The following is a 26429-nucleotide window of genomic DNA, read 5'->3' as shown; positions in this document are numbered from 1 at the left end:
GACACTGAACCTATCCAAAAATGCAGAGCGACGATGTGATATGGTCTGTAATCGGCCATGAATTCTGCTCGTACAAAGTCAAGTACGTTCGCCGCTATGATGAACTCCGTACAACCTTACCCATTCCACATACAGGACTGTTACTCAGAATTTCTGCCGGAATGAGTACAATGTTACGGGTCTGTGTACAAGGCAGTCATGTCCACTTGCGAACTCGCGGTATGCGACGGTAAGGGAGAAAGAGGGCAAGTCTACTTGATCTCATGTCATACGTCATGATTAATGTCCACCCAGGTGTGCTGTATCTGTATATGAAGACGATTGAGCGGGCACATACACCTGCAAAGATGTGGGAGAAGGTTGAATTATCAAAAGACTATTCCAAGGCACTGGAACAGGTGAGTTGACCCCTAGGCTCGAGTTCCTTTCGATCAACATGCAATGCGCCCGTCATCCAGATCGACAAAGAACTCATGTATTGGCCAAACTTCACCATTCACAAATGCAAACAACGTGTCACAAAGATCACGCAGTATCTCATCAAAATGCGTCGAATAAAACTACGGCAGGAGTGCGTTGCCATCCTTTAACCTTTTACTACTCATTTACATTCGTATTTATTTCAGGCCGAAGCTCGTGGGGGTGAAAAAGAAGTTAGATAGACGCGAAGCTACACGGGAACGCAAAGCTCTCTCTGCCGCACACCTTGAAAAATCTATCGAAAAGGAGCTGATCGAGCGGCTCAAATCAAAAGCATATGGCGATGCGCCACTCAATGTCAATGAAAGTGTCTGGCAGGCAATTCTCGACCGTGAAAAGAGTGAAAAGGAGAAGGTGCTGGAGACTGGTGCTGAGTTGGATATGGAAGATGACGAAACAGATGGAGAGGAAGAATTGGAGGGGGAGATGGAGGAGGAGTGGGACGCCGAAGGAGGCGAGTTTGTTAGCGATTTCAGTGGAGACGAAGATGGCGATCTAGACGATGATCTGAGCGATCTGGAGGACGTGGTAGACGAAGGACTGGGCACAGAGGAGAGTGGAGATGACCAATCAGACAACGACAGCTCACCAGAAGATCAACCACCGTCAAAAACGATACTCGGAAAGCGGAAAGCCAAGCCTACAGCGAAGACACCTCCACGAAAAAAATCGGACAAGTCAGGGAGAAGTGCGTTATTTTTGAACTCCACTTCCAGTAACTTATCATTTTTCTACACAGGAGGTCCGAGGGTGGAAGTGGAAATCGAGCGAGAAGTGGAGAGCATACCACTTACGAGGTCTGCATTGGCCAATTGGTAGCCTGTGGGAACCTGTTCAGCTACTCAGCCATTCATACTGCATATATATTCCACTGCATGGGTCTGAGAAGCCACATTCAGTGTTCGTGAGCGATATTGATTATCGACTCAAGACATATGAATCAGCTCTCCATAGGCTGATCACCATTGTCATCACCTTCTCTCGCCATTGCTGTTTTTCCCCATTGAATGAGCTCTGATAACCGTGGCTGAGATGCCAACGGCTTATTGCTCAATAGCACCCGAAAAACCTTTCGACAAAACTCGGCATATGCTGCTCGTTCTTCCCCAGATGATAGGCTCTGGTGTGTAAGTCGTGAGTTTTATCAGAAATCAGGGTAATTGCACGAACTTCATAGTTGTCTCTCATAGCTGAGAGCATGGAAACCAAGAAGCCAAGGTACTTGTGGTTGACAGGATCTATGTTATCTTGAAAACGCTCAGCGAGATTGGCAAAAACCGCTGCTGGACGATGAGGGGTGTTTCGCTCTGATGAAGGAATGCTCACATTCAATCAGGGTCTGCCGGACTGTCGCATATTCTTCTAGCGATATCTTGAACGTGGATGGTCCGGTAGTTGGCTTAGCCAATACACCGCGTAGAAGTGGATGTCGAAGACCGTCCAGAGTGAATACGATGGATGCGTATTCATGTTCGATCGTCGTCTTAGAGGAAACAGTACATGCAAGGAGGACTTCGATAAAGTAGTCCTCGTATGCCTTCATGTGATGAGTATTTTCTACGAGAGCGTAAAATGCGACTTACACTATAAGCCTTCGAGTCAAGTCTGAGGAGTGCGAAACAGAAGCGCAGACCAACCCGGCGACGCCATGAGGGATCAGGTATCCGCTCCCATGATTCAGGCCCAAGGTGCATGTGGTTTTTCCAACTCTAGAAAGGGAGAGCTGAATGGGGCAGCAGTCAAAGCAGACATCGAAAACGAACCGATCCATTCTGAACTAGCACATTCCCGACACCTACCCAACAATCAATCCATCTATCGGCGGTCTCACGGCGACTATCGACTGTGCTTGGCGCAGGCGAGTCGACTATATATCTACAAACAACCCGGAACAACGCTGAAGCCAGCGGTCCACAGACCTGGAACCAGTCTGTCAGGAAAATATAGGAGGAATAATGAGACCGACCTTGCACACTGCTTCTTCCTTCTGCTTCAACTCCATTCCAGAAGTCTGTGCAGGCTCGTCACCAAGAGCAGCTAGGATTTCAGGGTCGTTCAAGTCGAGGAAGAATTTGTCGTACTCGTCCTGGCTTTCCTGGGTATCGACGCTCGGTAATGCAGGTGGCGCGGAGGGTCGGGGCAAGGCCCTTATTCTAGCATCCAGAAAAGCTGACACCACTTCTTGGCATGCAGCACTCGAGTCATTCTCGATGGCGATAGGATTTTTGGGACTGAAAACGTCCTTCACCCATGCTAACGAGACAGAGAACGTCAACGAATATCTCGTCGGCATCAGCCAACCACTCACGTCCCTCCAAAAACGCAGGATCTGGATACTCGTGTCGCTCATCCTTCGTATCCAGCGAGGATGTCTCAATCATGCGAACAACAGACGTGAGGAGACTCTTAATCATCTCCACTGTCTTGTTCTTCACGATATTCTTGTTGTCTATACTCGTTAGCGTGCGTGCCTGCTGATATTCATCCAGCAGGATCCCAGTAACCTCGGCGAGCCAGCTGAGAATCTCTCCGAGCTGTACACGGTGATGACGCATAACAGCACAAATATGTTCAATGCCCCGAATGCATACAGCCCTGGTAAAATCATGCGCTTCTTTGAAATTGACGCATCGTCGAGCTTGCCCAACACGGTGACGAACGTTGGAGATGGATGGATCAAGATGAATAGCGACCGCCATAGCATTAAGTCGGTTGAAAAGCATAGAGCTTTCATGTCCAGTGGGCTGGGCGGCCCTTGTCGATGCCACCGAGCCAACCGGGACGACCATGTTCAACATCTTCTTCACCTGTATGTCCCGCTGCTTTTTCTCTGTGTCGCTTGTATCCTCCGCCTCTGCAACTTGGACGATCATCTTGAGGAGAACCTCGAACACGTTGTCGCCCCTGTCTTGTACCGAAAGCAAGGATATGTCCCTTTGCACCATGAACTGCATGAATTTGGGCTGCTCGTGCCGGAGGCTTGCAAACTTGCGGCTCCGGAAGATTTCCACGAGGTGGTTGAACATGGTCATCGCATCGTCCAGACTCCAATGCCAACGCTTCCATAGCAGGAAACATCGAGAAGCTATGACGGAGACGTATTCGTCTCGTTTGTTCAGGGACGCCGTTTGTGTGAGCGCATCCTTTTGTGGATCAGCAACGAGGGAGATGAGCTTCAGTGTAGCCAGGATCGTCTCCCATGAAGGTGCGATTCTACTGAGGGATGTCGACATCCCATGCACAGAGAACTGAGAGAGCGCACAGAAAGAGAACATATTCCGCCAAACGTACTCGCTCGCTTCAACTGCAGTGGTGAACGATGATGCTTCGTCTTGGATCAGCTGTTTGAACAAAAGCCAAAACGGCTCCGATGATAGGTTGCCGGGAGTCTCAGACGTGCAGTTAGTCAGGAGGTGAAAGAGGCATATCCAGGACTCTACGGCTTGAACGGGAGTTGAGGTGATCTCGAGAGGGCCCTCGAATTCCTTGAAGGATACTAGAGTCTCCCGGAAGTCTATATCTGCCAGAGGCCGCATGAGCAAGAGCGCGAATCTGAACAACTCTCGGGGTTCTGACGATCCGCGCCGAATCCTTGCGGCATGCATGATACGCGCAGCCAGCTCCACTGCGAACCAGCAAACAAGCAGTGAGAATTGATGAAGATCGGCCTCCAACACCCGCGCCACCAACGAACCCATACTCTCGTGTACGGTGAGCTCCAGGGAGCTGAATTCTTGGTCGTCGATGTTGAGACACTGCCACGACACCAAGTGACATACCGCTCGCATCGCAAGTTCCCAGTCCTTTGCAGACGCAGTAATCCACTCATGTCCTTTGAGCACATCATCCGCGAGCTGATCGCACAGGGGTGCGAATACAGTCGTAAGAATATGCACTGATGTATCAGGTCCAAGGTCGAACCCTCGAGCAGTGCATCGCGAGGGGGCGACAGGCTGAACGTGTCCCGTGACAAGGCATATCAGCTGGTGAAGAGACCCCCGCCCAATATATGTTCCAGCCGAGAATACGATCCCTGAGGGCAAAATGTCGATACCCAAGTCGACCGTAGTCAATAATGTTCGTTGATCTATAGCATGCATGAAATCGTGGACGTCGTTATAGCCCTTCCTCCGTACAGGTGGTGATCGATCGCGTAGCGGATCTGGCGGCATATCAAAGTCAACGTGACTGCGCCCTGAATCAACGCGGGAGGATGGGGGACGGGGTCGGACATGTGGTTGGATCTGACGTTCGTGCTGACTGGACTCGAGACCAGGATGAGGTTGAGAATCAACACGTGAAAATGGGACTCGCCGGCGCTTAGAATGGGCATCTTCTCGATGAACTCGAGATGAAACCCCATATGCAGGCTGCCGCGTTGATTCAGGCTTCTTTTGCCACCTATCCATCTCCTTCTTCCAACTCGGGTCCAGCGCCTGATGGAATCCTTCATCACCCAGATCGATTCTCAAACCCCTCCGCGCGATATGCGTGCCAGATTGGTGGAAGCTGTAGAGCTCTCCCTGGGCTTTCTTGCGTTTCTTCTTCCTCTTTTCCTTCCGTGGTACCTTGGCCTCGTGCTCCGTCGGTACTGTTGGTTCTGCCCTCTTGTGGACCTTGTTATGGTGCGAATGATGAGGACGGCGGTCATGGTCGGAGAAAGCAGTGGGAAACGAAAGAAGGGTCTGGTGATTACCCATCCGCGCACCACCTGTTACAATATTGAGCTTGGGCCTCGAGCGTCCACCCCTGCTTTCACCCGCATCTCGTGGTTTCACACCAGAACCTCGGGGCCTTCGACTTGACTTGGACTTCGTTCTCCCACCGCCCACAGTCCTGGTCCGCGTAAGCATCCAATCAATCAAGCTCTTCTCCCGCATAGGTCGGCGACTCCGGCTCCACGCATCGATCCGTACATCGTCGATCATACCATCGCTGTCCTCGTCATCACTGTCCGATCCACTCTCGGAACTGGAAGTGAGGCTGATGGCCGGCGATCTCGATCTGACTTGGGGAGACACCCGCCGACGAACGTGTGATACGATCTCTGGTACCTCAGCATCAACCTCCATACCCTCATCCCAAAGAATCTCAACATCCGAGCTCTCAGGATCTCCCTGAATAACAGCATCACGCCCACCAGCGCCCCTTCGGACGCGCGCATATCCAGGTCTCAAGGGCTCGTCGCCGCTATCAGATGGAGTTGGAGAACGCACTCGTTTCGTGCCGGTGGGGATTTTCACTTGAGAACCATGCTGCTGGAACTGCTTCTTGATCATGACGGCGGGCATCATACGCTGTAGGAGGCGGAAACGTTTGCGATCTTTGGAGGATAATTCGGGAGCAGGGGTTCCGGACGCTTCGTGGGGTTCACTGGCCGGATCATCGGACAAGTCCAGGTGATCGTCCACGTCTGGTAATGTGGATGAGGAGGGTGGTGGTGTCGATGATGCCGACGGTACTTCAATTGCATCGTTATCAGTACCAATGTTGCCATTATCCGTACCTATCAAGTTGTCGTCGTTGTGGTCGAAAAAGTTGTAGTAGTCGTAGTCATCATCCTGGTGATACTCGTATTCGTCGATCACAGGGGGAGTCCTTGCCGGCGAACGCAGCTGAGAGGGATCAGCCTCGCGGGAAGAAGACGGTACATCACGCTGCTTTCCCTTGACAAGTCTGGACAGGACTGGCGGAGACCACTAAAATGGGACATATCCAGCACATCAGCATACCACAGGTGTTTCCAGAAGATTCTCACCTCGTCTAAGTGAGATGGAGACCGTCTTGGGAATGCTGAAGATGGTCCAGCAGCAGGCTGCTTCGACGACGCTGCTGCCAAAGGGAAGTTCTTCAAACGTTTCTTTGTGGCAACCGCTTTCGCAGCTGCCTCCGCCTGTGCCTTCAAGCGAGCTTCTTCCTTCTCCCTCTTCTTTGCTTCAGCCTCAGTCTTCTTCCTAGCCCTCCTAGCCTCCCTCGCCAATTTGCGAACTTCGTCGGCTCCTTCAATCTCATCGCTTTCAGACAGATCTTTTAGCGCCTCAGGGAGCCACCCTTCCTCCTGTTCGCGGTTCCGATGATCTGCTTCGGCAATCGCGACCCGCCTTCTCCGCCTTCTGTCTTCCGCGTCCACATAATCTCCATCCTCCTCCGGATTGTCAACAGGAAAGATATACTCTGCTTGGGTTTCGCCTTGCGTTTGTCCATCCTCCCATTGTGACCCATCTTGCGCATGCATCTCGCGATGCTGGGGACTCACAAACTTCACGATCGCATCAGGGTTTGCCTTCATCTGTGCCTTGTACATCGCCTTGTCATACGCGTACGGCTGAAGCTGACGTGCCTCTCTGCGGCGAAGGGAGTAACGATTTATTGGTTCTGAGTCTTCAGGGATCACGAGAGGTGGCGATAGAGGGACAGGTGGCGGTAGAAGTGGGAGTGGTAATTGATGCTGCGACGGTCGAGCTGGTGATGGGGAGTGTTGAGATAATGGGGTTATTGGTGTCAGCAGGTGCTTTGAGCGGGGCACTGGAGAGATAAGAAGCAGCTCATCAGGGGATAGAGATCGACGACCGGAGGGATGTGGAGTGCGCGATAGCGTATCTCGTTGAGAAGGCTTTCGAGTACTTTGGGGAACAAGTCCCTGGGACGACTGTGTCGATGGCCCCGGGGGAGAAGAAAACAAGGACCACGAGTCTGCTGGTCGTGACCTGGAAGGGGATGGACTGGAGACTAGTCCTTCGACTTCAAGAGGTGCTGGCGTCTTAGAAAAGTCAAGAGCCTCAGGTACGACAAGATCCGACGTGGGATGGGGGGAAGTCGTGGAGGTGGGTGATGACGGAAAAAGGGCGTCATCTAGCTGAGGCTGGGAGGAATCGGGAAGTGGCGACTGGGGATCAGTCTGTGGCTGCAGATGGGGTGAATCTGTGGGATGACGGGGCTGATCTCCCAAATGCGTTGGGCTAAGCGATGTAGGTGTACCTAGGTCATTGAAACTCGGGTGAGTCTCGTTGTGAAATGACGGGTCGTGTGCATGGATAGCCTGAAGTGATAAGTTGGACATAGGGTTACGCATGACCCGCGTTGGCGAGTGTGGTATGTTCACATGCGGGACAAAAGACTTCACAGGCGATGTATGGGACGAAGAACTAATAAGGTCAACGATCAAGTGTGTCTCGGATTCGCTATGAGTAGTCTTGAGAAGCAATGAGCACCGCACAAATATTATCAATTAAGATCTACCTTGACACGCTTTCGTGGAGGGGGTTGACCCTCTTCTCTGTCATTAAACCTTCCATGCAAGTTGGTGGCAAGTCCTTGCGTCTTCTTTGGAGATAAACAAGCTGGGTCTGGTGCATCAAATTCGCGTTCTTCAACGTCTGATGTGTCTACGACTTCATCAAGGTCCATGCAGGTACTTGGATTCAAGGTCGAAGGTGAGTGTGACATGTACATGCTGCACGCGACCGTGATTAATCACGTGTTTGTGACAATTAGCTAACCCTCCGCTCACCCAGGATTCCGCATGATGGCGAAACCGCCGAAACATGTCTCGTACAAGCTCTTTGTAGCGCGATCGTACCACAGGAAAACCTTCGGAAGCTCAGTGAAGGTACATCATCGACTGCTGTACCTACGCTGACCATCCCCCAGAATTTTCCGTCCACCGCTCGCACAGACTAGACAGTTCTCCTCGACCGGCATTCACCCGAACACAAGGCTCTCGAACCTTTCTTCTCACTCCTTGTTGACTACCTTCCACTTCCCAAGACCCATATGTCAGCGGTTTGGAATATCACCGAACGCTTGTTTTCGCTGGCTCACCGGATGGCTCCTTGTACCAAGTCAATTTTTTCTGCCAGCAATCTGAAACGCACACTGGTCAAACAATTGAAGCTGTTGGAGGCGCAGGCGTCAACTTATCATCCGCATCACCAACGGGAGTGATTTTGCCGCTAGTTCACAATCTACTCTTGAATGTTCGAAAACGCTCATAATACTTTTTACCGACTTCTACCACTCCACCAATTGCTACGAGGCCCAAATCATTCTTCCCCCTACACCACGCATGCGTCAACTTATCATCCGGATTCCGCATTACTAACGGGAACCTGGGTGATTTTTCCCTTACTCAGGCGGGTCAAATTGGCCGAGAATGTCGACCCAGACCCCAGGTGGCATGCAGATATCATCCATTTGAAAGGGGAATTCGGGCCAATAGGTTCCTCCGACATCAATATAAAAGCAAGGCTTCTTCCTACTGTCCCCTTCAGATTTATTTCATCCCATATCACATCTTCACAAACAATGCGCTTCGCCTTTGTCCTCGCCGTCGTTGCTACTTTGACAGCATCAATATCTGCCCATCGCCACCACGCGTGTCCCGAATATTGCAAGGTGCCAGCAGACTGCGGTGGCTGTCCATAATATCTGTGTGAGTATGAGTAGTTTGCGTCCTGAATTTAACCACATGACTAACCGGCGTGTTAGGCCTCCAACACATGTCTTTGAGTGAGCGGCATTATGCATATCGCCGCTCGCAACAGAGAACTACAGTGAGTCACATTTCTGTTTTCGCATTGGTACAGTATGGTTGATGGCACAACGCGTGGGTTACTAGTAGTTTGTTGCTGAGTTCTGTGCTTCTGAACAAATTTTACTGCTGCTCAAGCAACGGAGATCTTGGGATAGAGGAATTCTGAACACATAGAATATGTCTGAAGTACTTACGACGCAGTTTTGTAGTCTCGTTGGAATAAGCTTGAACTGAGCGCACTTTTCGACACGTGACGGACACGGAGAACACACGACACATCCGTCCAAAACACCAACAGCCTCTCACCTGGAACATTGTCACAGCCATATGCGAGCGGAAGCCTCGCAAACGCAACGATGTGCTTATCAAACGCAGAACAAGACCTATCAGGGGTACGTCACTGTATATTTAGCCAAACGAATGAAACCCAAACTTGCAGTTATTAGGTTGCCGTCCTCCATGTACATGTCCCGAAACAAGCTAGCAAGGAAGCTACTCATTCATGACGAAGGGCATCCTCGACTTCGCATATGGGGTGCCTTATGATATACTTATTTGCGTAAGTCGTGTTACCAGCTCCGTGTCATATGGTGCATTTTACAACTGTTTACAAGTGCTTTCGAAACAAGGAGTTGTAGTGCGAGAGAAAGGACGGGATCTGATGAAGGGCGGTGGCATCTGAATTCAATAGTTCTGGACCAAAGCTATTTACTCCAGCGAGATCCACGAATCGGATGCACTAACACCATACATGAACGTCGGACGTGCCATAGATTGTACGTTGAGATCTCAACGTGCGATCGCCGATCATTGCAAGACGACGCTGGAGAACTGCTTCACGGTCACACATTGTAGCGCTGATTTGGGGGTAGAAAGAACAACTATCTGATTCATTCATCTGCTGGAGAGACTAGCTCTACGAATATAATTGTTCCTAGCCATGCCAACACGACGCTCCCAGTTGTCCCACAACTCCAATTCAAGCTTGCATCAGCACCAGCAGAATCTGTTGAAATCATCAGTTAACCCCTTTTTTTTAGATAGCAGGACTCGGAGGACCCACTTCTCATTATACGCCCACTCTACATTCCCCGTCACTCCAGGTCCATACCACACTATCTGTGGCAAATGTTCATTCCGCTCAAACGACCGCCCGCCCGTCTTCTCCGCAATCTCCTTCAAACCTACTCTCAAATTCCACACCTCCACTTTCCCAATTCTGCTTTGTCTAGCCGCCTGCTTGATCTTCGCGATCAGCCCGGGGAACGTCTCTTCGCTGGCACAGAGACGCGTGACGATCAGCGTTGGTGGAGGAGGTCTCAAGTCAACGCTCCAGCTTGCGTACGTGTCTGGGTCACTCGTAGACTGTACACCCCAGAATCGTCCTGCTATGGAAAAATCTGAGGCGTATGTCGACCGTGGGATGTGGAACCCGCAGACGCTGTTTGCTGGTAGGTACGTCACGAATGCCGCCGGGTGCTCTACCTTGTATGAGCTGTCGCTCATCGGTATATTCACTAGCTCCTTTCTGATGCGCGCAGCATCACTCTCTCAAAGCCCGTTCAGCTCCTCATGCGCCAACCACGTCCATCCCTCGTCATCGTCTTCCTCCGTGCCCACCTCCCACGTAGTCGAGATCGGCGCTCGCAACTCCCATCCACCCCCTTCATTGCCCCCAGGGCCAGCCGACCGGTAAAATTCTTCCCCAATGGCACTGTAAAGCACCGAGAATAGCCCATCACCAGAGTCCGCTACCTCTTCTGGCGGTACACCCCACGCCTCGGGGAATTTAGGGAGATGGTCACGCGAGGCATTGACCCAATGCAGGAGGCTCATCATACGCCTTGCGTAGCCGCGCCTACGGTTTGACGGTGGAGTGAAGACATTGGCGACCCCGTAGCAAGTTGCCTCTTGCACTTTGCCTGGCTCAGAGGGATAAACGACGAGACCTGTGCGCTTGTATCTGGCCCCATAGACGCGCGTCAGAACACTGCTCGTTCCTCGAGGGTCCTCGAATCGCTCACGTCTCACAAGCGCACATAAAATCAAGCGTCGTGGGGTCGTTCCGTGGCGCCAGTACCCTTTCTCTCTCATTAACTCCCTTCTACCAGCAAAACGAGGTGCTCACCAAGTGATGTGCTTCCCACCCTTTGAATGTTCCGCACATTCCATCATCGCATCTCGCGCAAGGTACTCTTCAAGATTCAAAGTACCACCCCCATGCGGAAACAACCGGTGCCGTGACTCTTCAACCTGCGCGCGCGTCGCGCGGAAGAGCGAGAGCGATGCAAGATCTACCTTTGATTCTGCCATCGGAAAATATACTTTGCAATGCAAGGGGTGTTGATTGGTGAGTGGCCAGATTGAAGATAGAAGGAGCTCTCACACCCCACGTCAAGTGCGCAAATAAATCACCCTTCGAGAACCGCAACCCGTGACCCCGCCCGCGCGCTGACCTCTCGTGCACCCAATTTAGTTCACGCTGCCACTATCAGGCTTCAGTCATTCGATATCAGATATGGTATTCCTATGCACTAAAAGGATCGCCGTGGTTCAATGATATCACTGCAGTTATCATTGCTTGACGGCTGGTACAAGGTCGTGGCAATGCAAAACGAACATAGCAGCAAGGCCTATGTTATACTTATTCTTCGATACTCGTGTACTGCGTTAATGTCTAGTCACTTCCCTATCCTTTCTTGCAATTCTTGGTCCTCTTCATCCTCTAGAATTCTTTGTGACACTTTGCTTCGAGAACGAATCCTGGATCCATAAAAGAAGAGTACCTGCGCAATTTAATAACAGCCTGACGGGTAGTTGCAAGCTTTGTCTTACCCATGGTATAGGCACTAGCGCTGCACCTATACATCCAAACAGCGTCAGGCCCCATTGATGCGTCAAGCGAGCAAACATTTGTGTCGTAAATAGAGGAAAGGCTGATGCGGAAAGATTGCCTGGAAATTCAGTGGGTTAAAAAACATCTGAGTGCCGCAAAAGATTGACTTACGACATAGGCTCTGACCTGCAATGGCTGACGATGCGTATGTCCCATAGCTATGAGAATAATGAATTTTACTCAATTGCACAGGTTAAATTATTTTCACCAGTCTGCGAGATACAAGAAGACCACCATGTAAATCACAAATGCGCCGGACATGAATACCTCGAGGAATGTCAGTCTTGCAACCGTAACAAAGATGAGGCGAGTAGGACAAACAGTGAGACCGATTGCTGGAGCTATCCAATGTACTTCCGGTCTTGCTGTCCAAGCGTAGATGAACATCCCAATTGGCAAGAGGATTGCTGCAACACAAGGGAGGTAAAGCCGCGCTTCCTGACGTTTCCGAGGATAATGTTTTCTAATTCGAACAGGTCGTATCATATTCCATAGACGTGGAATGTAGATAGCACATGCTTACTGATATAACTTCTCTTGATATACGTTGGCAAAGTATCCAACGAAGCTCCCAAGTCTAAATCGGACAAGAGTAAATATAATCATCGCAAGTTCTAATTTTTTTCAGCTCACATGAGGGTGCTGAACATAAACCCTGTGTTCTGGATGTCAAATCCATAGACCGCCTGGAACTCAGCGGAAATAGACCTACAACTAGCTTAGATGGTAACAACAGCAACAACATTGGAGCAACATACTCTATAAGGGCAAAGACAACGCCCCATGTGAAGCCAATCCACACCTGCATGCGAGGATACTTATGTTAACACTGTCTCTGAAAAGCAGTCACAGATCCCACACTGAAACTCTGTACGATAGGCTCCGTCAGCAAGAGGTCTGAAGAACGCAAATATCAGCTGGTGCGAGCATTTGAGATTATCAGGGAACTTCGCTGACATATTGGTCGTGTGCAGGAAATCTTGATTAATGTCACCAAGCTTTGCTTTTCCATTTCTGCTTTTGCTTTGTATCTATCATCACCTGTCTCTTTGCGCTTCTTTCTTGCCAGGCGAGTCAAAACTATGGTGGCCCGCGTTTCTTTCATGAGTAACACAGTAGAGATGAAATAAGCCCCTGTAAACCTTGAGGGAACTCCAGTCAGTGTATCATGTGTGATACGTTCCACGAAACTAACATTACATGAATCCACTGAATCCATCTCCATCCGAGTCGGGGGTCGACCTCTATTATACCCGCGATTACGGGTCCAAGCCCTGTTCCGGTCACAGCAACAAGAGTAAAGAACGCCATGGGTTGTCCGCGCCTGTGAAGATAGCTATAGCGATCAGTCCAGCAAAAATCTCGAATGCCCAACTCATGTTGCTTCCAGATGTCGGCGACCGAGCCGCCTACTAAGGTTGCACCTGTTGAGCCGAATGCGCCCCCGAGCAGACGTCCAAGCATGACGGTCTGTATGTTCGGTGACCTGGAACAATATGTGAATCTGCGTCACGTTCGTGAAAACCGAGCTTACAGGGCAATCATCATCTCCGTGAGCATAAATCCGAATGATGACACGATGTATATATTCAGGCGACCAAACTCTTCCGTGAAGGACGAAGTGATAAGAGGAACCGTGCCAAATCCGATTGACCACATGCTCAATCCGACAGTGGCCTGGAACTGTGTGCAGTTTAGTTCCCGCATCATTGACTGGTAGCCCATAGAAAAGGAGGCCGATGCTGCAGCTAGAGGCAAATAATTGTCTTGATCAATTCTCTGGTCGCTCAATGGCGTAGATTAAATTACCAACTATCCCAGTAAACGCACACGCCACCAATGTGATCGTCCACTTTGTTTTGTATGAGAAGTTCATGGGATCTCGTGTGTCATTTTCCTCGAAAGTCACCTGTTACACATTATTAAGGCTGAAGGCAAAGCGAAGGGACCACTTGCAAGAAATTTATCGTCGTCCTCGACCACGTGGGTCATTGAAGATGGAGAGCTAATGATGCCATGTTTCTCTGACTCTTGTATGGTCGCCATGAGACCGGTGGTAAACGTAGGGCCGTGGGGGTTTGAGTGGGTATCTGACTGTTTTGTCCAGCTATTTTAAAAGTCTAGGATGATAGTGGATGACTAGGCAAAGTCACGAGCCCACGCTAGCGCAGAGATAGGTCATTGGCCAAAGCCTTCTCTGAATGCATAGCTAGGTTAGGCTGATAATTCCAAGCTATCCTGACCCCGAGAAAGTACGACCCTGTTTGTGAACGTTAGTGTAAATGATCATATCAGACAGACACAAGTCTAAGTTTAATTTGGCACTCATTTGAGTTCGTTTGAGGCTTTTCTTTAAGTTTCCTGAGTACTGGGCAGTGAAGATGGGTGCTCGGATGGGACTATCGGGGACTCGGACACCGGCACGTTCCTCCGAGCTATCCTGAAAGAGCAGATTCTGACTTTTTGGAAAGTTCTCGATTCGGCAATGTGGCAAATGTATGTGCCCATGATGACGCGGGCTGGGCAATGCCTAGCTCCAAGTTGTACCGGCACGCTGCCGCGCGGGCCCGCGAAGAAAGGTGGCTCTGACAGGTGACCCGTGAATGTGAAAAGCCGCTCTAAGATAGACTCTTCGGGACGTATCTGAATCCTACGTACTTGAATTACCTGTATTTTCACTATCCAGGCAAGTCATGTATTGCAGCTTAGACACAGCTCGTGGCAGGAATGCAATAACTGTCTCAGACGGGAGCTCGGTGATAGCTTTTGACTCAGATTTTCGAAATTTAAGATTGACGGATGAGCGGATGCGGGAGACCGTGATATGATCCAATTGTTTGCTGACATGATACAAGGCCAAATAGAAGAACAAATACTAAGCGTTTCATACTTACTCTCGAGTCTATCATAATATGATACTCTTTGTATGTCATGCATGTACTGTTTTATCACCGCGCAACTTACTTACTGACAGGTTTTACATTACTCAAGTGCCCGTGGTTGCCACCGACAAGCATGAATTCACCGTATTGACCTGGATCTGGCCCACCGGACTCCATGGTGGTACTATTTTTTTTTCCGCTGATTTGGAATCTCCAACGCAGATATCTCGAGTCTTGGCGCGCGTACCAATAAAGCAGTACCTTTGCCTCATGTCTCAGAACGCGCACACGATAATGATTGCAGATTATAGTCACGGCCTGTTGAATACTTTACGGTCACCTCCCGGATACTCTGGATCACGGTAGATCTGCACCCAATCATCACACCACTTATTATGATTTCATTGTCGAAACCCAGTATCTCCACGTTTGTTCCTCTGGCACTCAGGAGTCTGCGCCCGGCGATGTTATGGAAAGTTATACCCTACTGACGGCCAGGGCACTTCTTATCGCGCCAAACTTGTGCTGAGCCACAGTTCAGTTCAGCCCATCATTTGGGTGGTTACCCCTTTCTTTCGTACTAGATTGGCACTATTTGAGGTTTGTGAATTGTTGAAACTCTGCGATTATCGATGTCCGTTCATCCAACATCAACAAATCGGTATGATTATCTCTAGAAGCTAGCTCCAGTTGAGTGCAATTCTGTAGTTTTCAATCGAACGACAATCGTCCATACCCAACTTGCAATTTGCACCTGGGTCGATGATTTGTTTTGTTGCCTGCTTCCTGTTGCTTGGATAGCGACCGCCCGCTATCTCACAACTTTTATGTCATCGTTTAATGTCGCGTGACAGCTTCCATTGATTGCGGTACGGAACACGCGCAACCTAACAGAACCCTGCAGGATCTAGCTTCGTTGGAGCGTGTTTGTTTTTAGGGGATGACTTGCGCCCATTCCGCAGGAAGTCTCCGTTAATGTTGTCATTCCTGCTGACATTTTTTTCCCTCTTTCTCCGCTGCCAATAGCATGGTACGCATTTTGCTTATCATGAATAGTCATCAATTCATTCTCAAATACGCAACCTCTGCGAAATCTCCGCGACATCCCGTAAGAACAATCAAAGCCCGACTTTAATGAGCCTTTCGACAACTCCCAGTCCAGCATAACCCCGGAGACTGCCTACGCACGTTCTTATGTGCCCGATGTGTATTTGTTTCTCTCTTTGACCATTTCTCACCGAACATTGCCAGACATAACAGCTGGGATTTTTTCCAGCCAAGGCGCCACAGACAGCAGCCGAAAAGGTATATGTAGTTCCCCAATTGTATACTCATATGCACTGCAGAGACGACGGTGATGACATGGCCTGTAGCCAGAGGATGCCGCCGCTTCGGCCAGAACACCCAAGTCACTACGAGTACGACACTCCACACCGTGTACCCATGAATGACACAGATGTAGATGTGGGCAATGAGTGGGCCCCCAACATTCTACTCATGGCCTGCTCGCGGTCATCTGCGTCTCTGACTACTTTAATCTGCAGCCCTTCTCCTGATTTCTTCCGCCTTCACACATCGTCAATGCACCCTACACCATTAAAACGCATCTCCCATCCTTTGTTTTAGAATATGACACCATCCTTACACGTTACATGCGCAAAGCGCAGATCTTCCCTTTTGTCAATGTCATTGTTCATGCCCGTCATCATCTTGGTCTTCCAAGAATCAACCTCGAGCCCGACGCATGTAGATTCGGATGCAAACTACATTTCAACAACCATTTCGACTGGCGTCAATATGGTACCGCCAGTGCTCAACTCTCTTCTTACATCAACGAGTGGCATTCTGAGTTGAGTGACGACGGAACCAAGGATGGGGCGAGGCTAGTTGCTCCCGTTGCGGTTCCCCTTCTAACTTTTTACTAATCAATTGCAATTTCGATGTATGGTATCTTACCCTTGCACTAATGAAATACTAATTAAATGTGTCGTCTACTCTGATATTCCATTGTGCCTCGTTATCAATATCAGCTGTAATCGGCAACACAACTTTATCATGATTCATGACGGATTTCAATTTGAATGATGGCCTTCAAATATGGCATGAGTACGAGTTATGATGACTATACGATAGCATATGCATACATTAGCCATACGTACTACGTGGGTGTCCAACATAAGATCCAAAGGACTGTTCTTCTTTTTCGAATTCTTTTCAAGTTGTCTTTTTCTTAGACAAAAAGGGATAGCCCATGACACTTACTTGCCTCTCAGTGGTCTAGGGATTGGGACTACTCGATCAATCCATGGTGGAAAGTGTTCCCGAACACCCGCAATGACAGTCGGTCAAAAAATGAACGTAGGGCTCGTACAACTTGGCTGCGGTCAAAGTTTAGTACAGTCCCACATCAGGGCATTCGCGGATTCAGAGATGCAACCAGGGCACTGGGGTCCCTTAGACTAGATAGTACTGTCCTCCATAGAGTAAACTCTCAATAGGACACTAATTGGAATCAAAAAAAAAAAGTTTAGTACTGACGGCCGGGCCGTATAGTGCCCTGGAAGGTGGAAAACCCTGTTGCAAAATTAGTGGCGGTTTGAAAAGCGAGAGGTTCAGTTGCTATGCACACGTAGACCTTGGCAGTCGCCGCCGCTGTTTAAGTTTGAGTCAATGTTGGACGGTGTAGATGACGGTTAGCGAGGCTCAGAGCTGAGTCTAAAAGTACACTGCTCGAGAAATATTAATCTTGAAGTGATCTGGTCAGTACGGCTGCAAGTCGGAGCGTCTCAGAACCAGAACATCATCTTCGATGTGGTGATGAACAGGTAATTCAAGAGGAGCATGAACAGGACCACATCATTCGTCAGCATACCCAGTCACTACGAGCCGACAGTCCCTCACTGGGCCCACAGACGTCATAGATGTGGATACGGGCGATGAGATGCTCTGGCGTGGGCCCCGTCGTTCTACATCCGCGTAGCAATTATTTCGTCCTCATCAGTAGGCATCAATTATTATTCAACATGGATATAGTACACGGTGTTCCCGAACAATCATGTATCATCGACCGCAAGTTACTTCGCGAGATCGATCACCCAGCACCTGGCGCATGGTAATGGGGATCAGAGTATTAGGTAAAATGTTGGGATACTTACTCGTGTTCCCCCGGCGGTCAGGATTGGGTCCATTTATTTCATCGTAGATAGTATTCTCGAACGTCCGCAACGACAATTGCTCGCATAGCTTCGGCTGCGGAGAGAGCTCGCCAAGGTGAGTAATTAGAATGTGATCTCCGAATTGCACCTCTACTTGTATGATCCAGGATGTCAATGATTGGGGAAAGGATAACAGGTGAAAGACTGAAACCCATTCCGGGAGTGGTGAAGCTGAGGAGTGAATTGACCGACGAGCAGAGTGCTGGAAGAAAGATAGTGATGCCGTCGAAAAAATTGCCACACAAAGTGTATGATAAAGTACGCCTTAGAAGGTGGAAAGGGCTCCGTGCAGAACTAGTAGTCATTTGGGACGCGAGAAGCGAGGCGTTTTGACTGCAAAGTGCATTCAATGTATTGAGAATCAAAGGGATGATCGAATTGGTCGTACCGTGAGCTACATGCATCCGAGAATGTTGACCATCCCGACAGGTTTCATGATGATGTGCTTCAGCTTGGCGTGTAGAAACACGACGCCATTCATGTAGCCCTGTAGGATAGATAGTGATCGTGACATTCGACCGACCCTACCAGAAAGCCTCGAGGGGTACCGTCTGGACTGTATCCCAATTCCGAGTGGAGGCGAGATGACGCATGTTGAGAGTTGTGGAGATACTAGTTGGAGCCATGTGCAGATGCGCAGAGAGGGTTGTACTGTGGAGAAAGGGGTAATAGAGCCCAATGGGGATGTGGATGCGGACAGCCTCATGTCCTGGGCGTCTATGGAGAGAGAGAGAGAGAATTTCTATATTTATATACCGCAACAAACAAGGTAAACTGTTAAGACGCGGTGCCCTGTTAGGGCTGTACTGGGGGATGTTGTAACAGGGTAAGGGGTGTAAGTATAGTACGAATAGCCAAGCGGTCCGCGTTTGAGAAGTTTCGGTGCGCGTATAAGTTCGTCCGGTGTCCAGGCTGAGTATAATATGGTACAGTTTCTCTCCTTCCTCCTCCTTCTGTGCTCTTCTCGTCTCCTCCCTCCTTCGTCACCTCCTTTCCCGCCCTCACTCAGGCTTCTATCCCTCTCCTTTCTTCCCAGTCCCCTTCTCGTTCCAGTGCGGCCTTCTTGAATGCGCTGGATTCTTCGATAAATTTCGCTAATGCCTTTATGCCCTTTTCCGTACCCAAGATTTCGTTGAGTATGATGTTGTAGGATACCTCTCTTAAATGGATGCGCTGTCACGTAAATTGCGGGCAGTCACGTAGGATGTGTTCTCGTGTTTGACGTGGTTCTCCACATGGGCAGAGGGTGGGTTCGGTGGGGACAAATGCGGCATAGTATTCTCCAATGAATCCGTGTCCTGTGCGACATTGTATAAGACGGCCGTATACTTCTCGAGGAGTATGAGTGAAGTGTTGGCGAGGTTTGAGCGTTGGTGGGAGTCGATTTGCGATAGCGAAGCGTCCAGTCTGTGCTGCCACGTCTCTATTCCAACTCTCTGTCCATTTCTGCCGGATCCCTTCCTTGTTTCTTCGGCGCGCATTTGCATAGGTCGAGTGGGACGTGTCATTACGTCCAGTGGCTTCTTTGGCGAGCTCGTCAGCACGTTCATTGCCGATGATATGGTGGTGTCCTGGGATCCATGTGATTTGGACATGGTGGAGGGGTGACGTGGTTAGGAAATCTTCGATTGAGCGTCTGATCTGTAACGCAATGTATTGTGAGGGTCCGGGTGCAGCTGCATATGCAGCCTGCACCACAGGATTGTTATCTACGAAGAAATGTAAATGGGTCACCTGGGAGTCTTGTGCGAAACGAGTAGCTCGTGATATTGCTGGGTGTCTATGGAAACATAAGGCAGCTTAATGAAGCAAATAACGTAAAACGCACAATTCACGCACCTCTGCAGCTTAGCCCACAATGCGTCCACCCAAAACCACCCCGACCGTGACCTCTAGTAAAATGGCGCAGCCCATTCCAAGCAACACACCTCTTCGAGAGTTTAAAGATCATGAGAGCACCGTACGGGCAGTCGCAGTTTTCCCCGATAGACGACGAATGGTTACCGGCTCGTTCGACAAGACGGTTCGTCTGTGGGACTTGGAGACAGGTGTTGTGTTGAAGAAGATGGAGGGACATTGCAATACGGTGACGGCATTGGCAGTATCACAAGATGAGCAACTGGTAGCAAGCGGTGATAACAACGGAGAGTTCATCGTCTGGCACGGAGAAACTGGGGAACCTCTAACCCAACCCATCAAAGCCCACTCTCAGATCGGGTCATTGGACTTTTCTCCCGAAGGAACAGTGCTTGCCACTGGTGGACTAGACACAACGGTGAAACTGTGGAGTACGAAAACATGGGAGATCCAAGGAAATCCAATCAATTGTAGTGATTATGTCGTCTGCTTCCGGTATTCGCTGTCTGGCGAACTTCTTGCCATTGCGACATCCAGCAACATTGAAATTTATGATCCAGGCACAAGGAAATGCATCGCAAATTTCAAACTCAAGGGTCCCATATATTATTGGAACAACTCACTCAAGTGGACGCCTGATGGCACACGCCTTCTATCAGGAGGAGGTGACGAGGATCCCACCATACGGGAGTGGGATACATCAACCTGGAAAGAGGTCGGTGATGGCTGGATGGGCCATACTGGTGGAATCAATGCCATTGCCATCAACCCTGCTGGTACACTGGTCGCTTCCGCATCTGATGACAACCATGTCCGTCTCTGGCGGCTCTCAGATCGACGAACAGTTACCATCTTCCAGCACTCATTCTGGCTGAACAGCGTCACTTTCTCAACGGACGGCAAGCACATCCTCAGCGGAAGTCGTGATAACATGATCTCAGAGTGGGAAATACCCAAGAACAGTCATTTTAAGGCATGTTTCCGTCTTCGACTCTGATGTTGCAATTCGAACATGCTTCATGCAGATCCTCCCTATCAATATGACATCGTCAATCCGCAATGCATGCATTGCCGGGGACTTGTCTACCGCTGAAATGCTACTCACGCAAGAGATTGACACCGATGCCGACGACTACCACGCCTACGCACATCACTCAATTGTTATGGCGCGACAACATCAATGCAACCACGCGCTTCAGGATGCAATCAAGGTGACAGACCACCCATTACGAGCTCCCTATGAAACATTAATTGTCATCGTGACATAGTCCATTAGCATTAAGCCTTCCTTGATGGGCTATATCTCTAAAGGTATTGCCCTCTGTGAAAAAGGGCAGTTCCGTGACTCGATGCAAGTGTTCGACATGGCGTTCATGTTTGCGAACGAAGATTCAAAGATCATTTATTTCATTCTCTTGATTAAGGCACGTGACATCCTTCTTGCATACCCACCACTTCATTTCAGCTTTTAGGCCATCGCTATTTTCAACGCAGGACATCATGAAGAGGCATTTCTTCGCGTCCGAGAGCTAGCTTCCGCTTGTCCGAATAATGACACCCTTGCATGTCGTGTCATAGAAGTGAGTTTCATGTACACCACAGGTTCGTGCATTAACACCGATCTTTCTGAACTTCGAAAATCAGGCATATCTATCTCTTCAACTCGGAATCAATGCTTCGGATGGCGCACGCCACGACGACGCTGCTGGCCACTTCACTGCCGCTGTCAACTCCAGCGGTTTCTTATCTATATCAACTGTTCAAATTATACATGATGACTTGGTAATGGTATGTAGATGTGATTCATCCAAATATGTGTCTCACGCCGAACTCCATGATTTGTGCAGCTCTTTGGATGGGACCTTGAGTCCTTGTGGCTGACTTCAAGCCAGAAACTGTGCCAGGCCTTACTTTCGGCAGGTAAAGTTGCGAAAGCCCTCAAAGCACACCAATCCATGATAGACACTATTGATGAAACTACGAAGGCCGACTGCCTTGACTGGTCCAACGGCAAGTCTCGAGGTTGCAATGTGATACTGTTATAAACTCGCCCGTATTTCACTCAGCGTTCAGCTCAGAATGCTGTGCGCTATATCTTGCCGACGGTGATGCAGCCCTCGCTGCAGGCGATTACGACACAGCTATTGACTTATACTCTGTGGCAATCGACCTGAATTCTGCAAATGACGCCATCTTTGCAAACCGCAGCAAAGCAAAGTTGGGGAAAATGCTATGGGAGGATGCACTTCTCGATGCGCAAAAGGTGCGATGACATCTAATACTATTTCGTGCCCAATGTTCATTTTGGCAATTCATAGGTCATTGAAGTCAATCCTTTGTCTCACGTTGGATATCAGCTGAAGCATGCAGCGCTTCGTAGCGCACGATGCTATGACGAAGCTATTGAGGCTTTCAACATCATGTTGTCCAAGTTGGATGATGCTCCCGACGTGCAGATACGAGGTAAGCCCCGGAACAGTCGTGTGCCAGCCCAAAGACGCTTATCTCATTCTACAGAGTTGCGTGCGCAGTATGTCTCTCCCTCTGAAGTAGACGACGCTATTCGAAATGTCATCTGGATCGAACTTGAAAATGCCCCGCTTCGTCTACTTAACACCTCCACGGGTCTCTTGTGCGATCGAGCGGCACAGATAAACGCCTTCAAAATGAGTGCAGAATACAAGGAGCTATTGTCGTTCACAACGAAGCATTCAGACCTCCGAATGAACCGCATCAACGAAGTGGTGGCAAGGTACTTCCGGTGTGTTCTGCTATCACACAGGTGGGAAGAGACGGAGTTGTTGCTGCACAACATCCAAGACAAAGTTGTGTACGAGTTGAATGCTGTTGGCGGCATCGTAAAACTGCAGTCATTCTGCAGAACCGCTCGTGATGCGGGATACTTCTGGGCATGGATGGATACATGCTGCATCGACAAGAACAACAATACAGAGGTCCAAGAATCGATCAACTCCATGTTTATCTGGTACCGCCACTCGGCGCTTACCATCGTCTACCTGAGCGATGTTCCTCCTTCATCCATGTCTGGCGCACTGGCAGGGAGCGCTTGGAACAAGCGAGGATGGACCTTTCAAGAATTTGTCGCTCCTCAAGTTGTCCTCTTTTACACCAAGGATTGGACATTGTATCTTGACGACCACTCTCCCAACCACAAAGAATCCACTGCAATCATGGAGGAATTGGAGGGTGCGACGGGTATGGATCGACAGGCCCTCGTTGCCTTCCGTCCAGGGATGAGCGGCGTCCGGGAGAGACTTCGACGGGCATCATCACGCTGCACCACATTGCAGGAAGACATCGCCTACTCATTGTTCGGCATCTTCGGTGTTCATCTACCTGTTATTTATGGCGAGAAGAAACAAAACGCACTCGGGCGGCTCTTGCAGGACATCGTGGCTCGGTCAGGCGACATTACGGCCCTCGATTGGGTCGGACTATCCTCCGAGTTCAATAGTTGTCTTCCAGCCGACATTACCTCATATGCGGCTCCGCCATGCGCTCTGCCATCTTTGTCCGAAGATGAGATTCAGACAACGGTCTCTTCGCTGCGAAATACCGTGGCTGCAGGGTTGGCTTCGAAGCTTTATACCAAGCTTCAGAACATGAGCGCTCCTCGCTTCGCGAACTGCAGACTACATCTGCCTTGCATTGCATTCCGTGTCACGGAGGTCAGACGGAGGTACGATTCAGCACAGGAGACTCATCCCACGTATGGTGTCAAGGCAGACGGGCTTCGTGACCTGCTGATCACCACCGACGACAAAATGATCCAGTTCTCGCGGGGAAAGCCCACTCAACAAACATTCTTCCTTGTCCGTCCATGGGATCGTCGTCTCCTCGAGCTGCCTGACTTCGAAGAGCAGCCTACCATTGCAGATGATGTGGAGAGCTTAGGAGAGTGGTCCGAGCCCGACTCTCCTAGCAGTTCTCCTGTAGAACAAGAGCTGGTTGATTCGGAATCGAGCGAGCGAGCATCACGATTGATAGTTCGCCTTGGCCAACCTTTCTGCGCATTTTTGCTAGCGCAGCTGCGCATCGGAGAATACAAAAGGATTGCGCCGGATCATAATATCATTGCTCAAGTAAAAGACGTAGCTTCTGTTCACAGCATGATGGACGTCAGAACCCTAGAAATATTGTAGATGTATTTTTTTTTCCAAGATTAGATATCTCTCAGCAGGCGCCATTGGTATCTTGCTGATGCATATGCACACACGGATACTGTATAGTTTACTTCAAACCAAACGTTGGAGAGCAACTACATATTCCTCACGCACTAGTACTCTTTCCTACACCTTCCACCTTCAAGTTTCCCCACAACACCGCAATTACTCGACACGATCCTCACTATCACTAATTCATGTCTCCTCTTCGTGATGGCATGCACACCGATAGCCATGTCCGTGACCTCCCAAATGACTTAAATGGCGATGCTTAAAAATCATATCTTCCTTGGTGTCACAGGCAAACGGACGTGCGCGGTTGAACATGACTATTTGCGCACGATTCTGAGACCTTGACCCGCGACACTAGCAAGATTTGTACCAGTTGATCAGTCTCTCCTAGCCAGACCAATCAATGGAAGACAATTGTTATTTCGTATTCCAGTTGATAACATTCCGAGCGTGGTCCCAGACACACATATCTTGTACCAGGAGAAGCAAGGAGGAAGTTGGTTGGTTTCCTGACCGACAGGAAGTCGTTGCTACATAGTCATCCGACTCTTCAACTGGCGGATAGACATAATAAATTCTACCGCTACGCCGACAATGTTTCTATTATTTCACCGGTGGGTTTGTGCGCAGGTAATTTCATGCTGTGACACTGTTCGAGAAACGTTGAAGTATTAAGCTCTACAAGCAAGGTATCTGTTGGCACCCTAATAGCACAATAGCAGGACGCTGTTTACAATCACAGAGGATTCAGCTAGATGCGGGAGCTATAAATGGCCCCACCTTGACAAAGGTAAGCAAGCAGGTTGCAATGAATGTAAGCTGAAAGTATACTTTTTAATATGGATGCTTTCGATTTGAATGAAACCTGTTGGCTCAAAACCGCCGAGCTGGTCCATGGAGGATTGGTGCTCGTCATCCAGACCCTGGAAAACGAATAGGGAACAAAGGAGGCAGTGGATCAAATTCATTATTCATCAGGGGACCGGCCGATAACAACAACATTACCCGTGCAGAGCTTCAAATGAACTATTCCATTGACAGTGCGCTGGCTCGCGGGAATGTCACTAGTGACGAACTCGCGCTCAGGGGTGAGAGGAGCTTGGTTAGCGATGACAATAATTACGGGGAGACCAACCTTGAACTCGATCGAGAGCTGCTCAGGCTCTGCTGGTGCATCATAGAGAGACGCGGTGAGCTTCTGCGTGTCATCGGGAGGTGTTGTGTTCGAGTCCTCGAAGATTCCTGCCTCGTAGGAGATATGGGAGATGTTCTCGTCGGTTGACCATGGTTATGTGACAGTTTGTTGCACCTTTGCTTCTCCGCTGCATGTGCAGGTAGTACTTGAAACTCTAGATGTTAGGGATTGACGAGAAAGTGTGTAAGTTCAGGAAACTGGATCACCAGGAAGCTTCCAAGGGGAAATGACTTTGATATCGAGCTTGGAACAAACTCGAAGTTTGTATTTGCCTCAGATGGTCAGATGATCACTTACGCTACACAGTAAAGTCCACATGAATGTGCCTCGCAAGCCAAGCACTGCAGACTGCAAACATGAAGGGAACCCATCAATGTTCAAGTTTGAGTCGCTGTTGGACGATGTAGATGACATTAGCGAGGCTCAGAGCTGAGTCTAAGAGTACTCCTCGAGAAATATCGATATTAAAGTGATCTGTTCAGTATGGGTCTTCCATCTTGAAGATCATTGAGCCCCTTACTAGACCTCACTACCCAAGTACTCGTATGCCCGGCCACTGGAATACTCGGAGCTGCAAGCCGGCGCGTCTCAGAATCCGAAGATCATCTTTGTTGTAGTGATGAACATGTGATTCGTGAGGAGCATGTACAGCACCAAGACATTTTCCACCTCGCCATAATGCCCAAGTGACCACGAGTATGACAGTCCGCTCACTTGGCCAAGACGTCATGGATGTGGATGTGAGGGATAAGATTCTTTGGCGTGGGCCCGTAGTTTTAAGGCTACATCCGCGATGTAGAAATTTCAACTTCGTCCTCATCCGCATGTATCAACTGTCGTTCATGACGGACATAGTATACAGGGTTCGAGAACAATCATGCATCATTACCTGCATGTTACTTCGCGAGATCGATCACGCAGCACCTGGTGCATGGTAATGGGGGCCAGAGCATTAAGTAAAATGTTGTGATACTCACTTGTGCTCCCGGCGTTCCAAGGATTGGGTCCATCTATTTCATTGTAGATAGCGTTCTTGAACACCCGCAGTGATAATTGGTTAGTGTTTGAACGCAGAGCTCACCAAGGTGAGTAATTAGAATGTTTCAACTGAATTGCACCTCTACTTGTATGATCCAAGATGTCAATGATTTGAGAAGGGATAGCAAGTGAAGACT

The 26429-nt window shown here is 49.4% G+C and overlaps 9 protein-coding genes across 9 annotated transcripts; 5 read left to right on the top strand and 4 right to left on the bottom strand.

Moving 5' to 3' along the window:
- Positions 1-20: 20 nt before the first annotated feature.
- EDB91DRAFT_1236163 (Mak16 protein) lies at positions 21-1299 on the top strand (the record flags this gene model as incomplete). The annotated part of the gene is made up of 6 exons (XM_041321415.1): positions 21-82; positions 136-245; positions 295-398; positions 459-571; positions 627-1168; positions 1220-1299. 6 exons carry the CDS (start codon positions 21-23, stop codon positions 1297-1299), a joined length of 1011 nt encoding a protein of 336 aa, XP_041180026.1.
- A 231-nt stretch (positions 1300-1530) lies between these two features.
- On the bottom strand, positions 1531-6913 carry EDB91DRAFT_1048981 (Mus7/MMS22 family-domain-containing protein; the record flags this gene model as incomplete). The annotated part of the gene is made up of 8 exons (XM_041313444.1): positions 1531-1760; positions 1807-2017; positions 2064-2189; positions 2244-2410; positions 2443-2733; positions 2789-4604; positions 4713-6078; positions 6261-6913. Coding segments are annotated over 8 exons (4860 nt in total), but the record flags the coding sequence as incomplete, so codon positions are not given.
- A 1077-nt stretch (positions 6914-7990) lies between these two features.
- Positions 7991-9198, top strand: EDB91DRAFT_1118838 (uncharacterized protein). Its single transcript, XM_041318116.1, has 2 exons — positions 7991-8911; positions 8968-9198. The coding sequence occupies exon 1, from the start codon at positions 8455-8457 to the stop codon at positions 8902-8904; it is 450 nt and encodes a 149-aa protein (XP_041180024.1). The 5' UTR covers positions 7991-8454; the 3' UTR covers positions 8905-8911; positions 8968-9198.
- On the top strand, positions 9148-10171 carry EDB91DRAFT_1118835 (uncharacterized protein). The gene is made up of 4 exons (XM_041318115.1): positions 9148-9405; positions 9460-9572; positions 9628-10019; positions 10077-10171. The coding sequence occupies exons 2-3, from the start codon at positions 9544-9546 to the stop codon at positions 9866-9868; spliced, it is 270 nt and encodes an 89-aa protein (XP_041180023.1). The 5' UTR covers positions 9148-9405; positions 9460-9543; the 3' UTR covers positions 9869-10019; positions 10077-10171.
- Positions 10172-10564: 393 nt separating this feature from the next.
- On the bottom strand, positions 10565-11402 carry EDB91DRAFT_1267561 (uncharacterized protein; the record flags this gene model as incomplete). Its single annotated transcript, XM_041324518.1, has 3 exons — positions 11142-11402; positions 11038-11094; positions 10565-10976 (listed from the first exon to the last, which is right to left on the bottom strand). Exons 1-3 carry the CDS (start codon positions 11324-11326, stop codon positions 10565-10567), a joined length of 654 nt encoding a protein of 217 aa, XP_041180022.1. The 5' UTR covers positions 11327-11402.
- Positions 11403-11412: 10 nt separating this feature from the next.
- Positions 11413-14317, bottom strand: EDB91DRAFT_1118828 (MFS general substrate transporter). The gene is made up of 15 exons (XM_041318114.1): positions 13866-14317; positions 13719-13818; positions 13444-13657; positions 13285-13395; positions 13105-13233; positions 12867-13051; positions 12769-12806; positions 12668-12711; positions 12543-12617; positions 12433-12486; positions 12231-12372; positions 12118-12176; positions 12021-12067; positions 11849-11967; positions 11413-11799 (listed from the first exon to the last, which is right to left on the bottom strand). Exons 1-15 carry the CDS (start codon positions 13953-13955, stop codon positions 11695-11697), a joined length of 1512 nt encoding a protein of 503 aa, XP_041180021.1. The 5' UTR covers positions 13956-14317; the 3' UTR covers positions 11413-11694.
- Positions 14318-15660: 1343 nt separating this feature from the next.
- EDB91DRAFT_1118823 (uncharacterized protein) lies at positions 15661-16764 on the top strand. Its single transcript, XM_041318113.1, has 5 exons — positions 15661-15899; positions 15954-15987; positions 16107-16226; positions 16418-16628; positions 16663-16764. The coding sequence occupies exons 1-5, from the start codon at positions 15819-15821 to the stop codon at positions 16676-16678; spliced, it is 462 nt and encodes a 153-aa protein (XP_041180020.1). The 5' UTR covers positions 15661-15818; the 3' UTR covers positions 16679-16764.
- A 4118-nt stretch (positions 16765-20882) lies between these two features.
- On the top strand, positions 20883-24026 carry EDB91DRAFT_1245943 (uncharacterized protein; the record flags this gene model as incomplete). The annotated part of the gene is made up of 8 exons (XM_041322602.1): positions 20883-21074; positions 21132-21291; positions 21358-21443; positions 21508-21651; positions 21711-21885; positions 21942-22126; positions 22182-22326; positions 22381-24026. The coding sequence occupies 8 exons, from the start codon at positions 20883-20885 to the stop codon at positions 24024-24026; spliced, it is 2733 nt and encodes a 910-aa protein (XP_041180019.1).
- Positions 24027-24708: 682 nt separating this feature from the next.
- EDB91DRAFT_1118781 (uncharacterized protein) lies at positions 24709-25962 on the bottom strand. The gene is made up of 5 exons (XM_041318112.1): positions 25552-25962; positions 25054-25257; positions 24891-24982; positions 24794-24839; positions 24709-24737 (listed from the first exon to the last, which is right to left on the bottom strand). The coding sequence occupies exons 1-4, from the start codon at positions 25570-25572 to the stop codon at positions 24824-24826; spliced, it is 333 nt and encodes a 110-aa protein (XP_041180018.1). The 5' UTR covers positions 25573-25962; the 3' UTR covers positions 24709-24737; positions 24794-24823.
- Positions 25963-26429: the final 467 nt, after the last annotated feature.

Source organism: Suillus paluster, assembly GCF_016628075.1.
Source record: "Suillus paluster strain FC165 chromosome Unknown EDB91scaffold_12, whole genome shotgun sequence".
NCBI lineage: Eukaryota > Fungi > Basidiomycota > Agaricomycetes > Boletales > Suillaceae > Suillus > Suillus paluster.
Note: the sequence above shows the minus strand (reverse complement) of the source record. Positions and strands in the feature narration are given on the sequence as shown.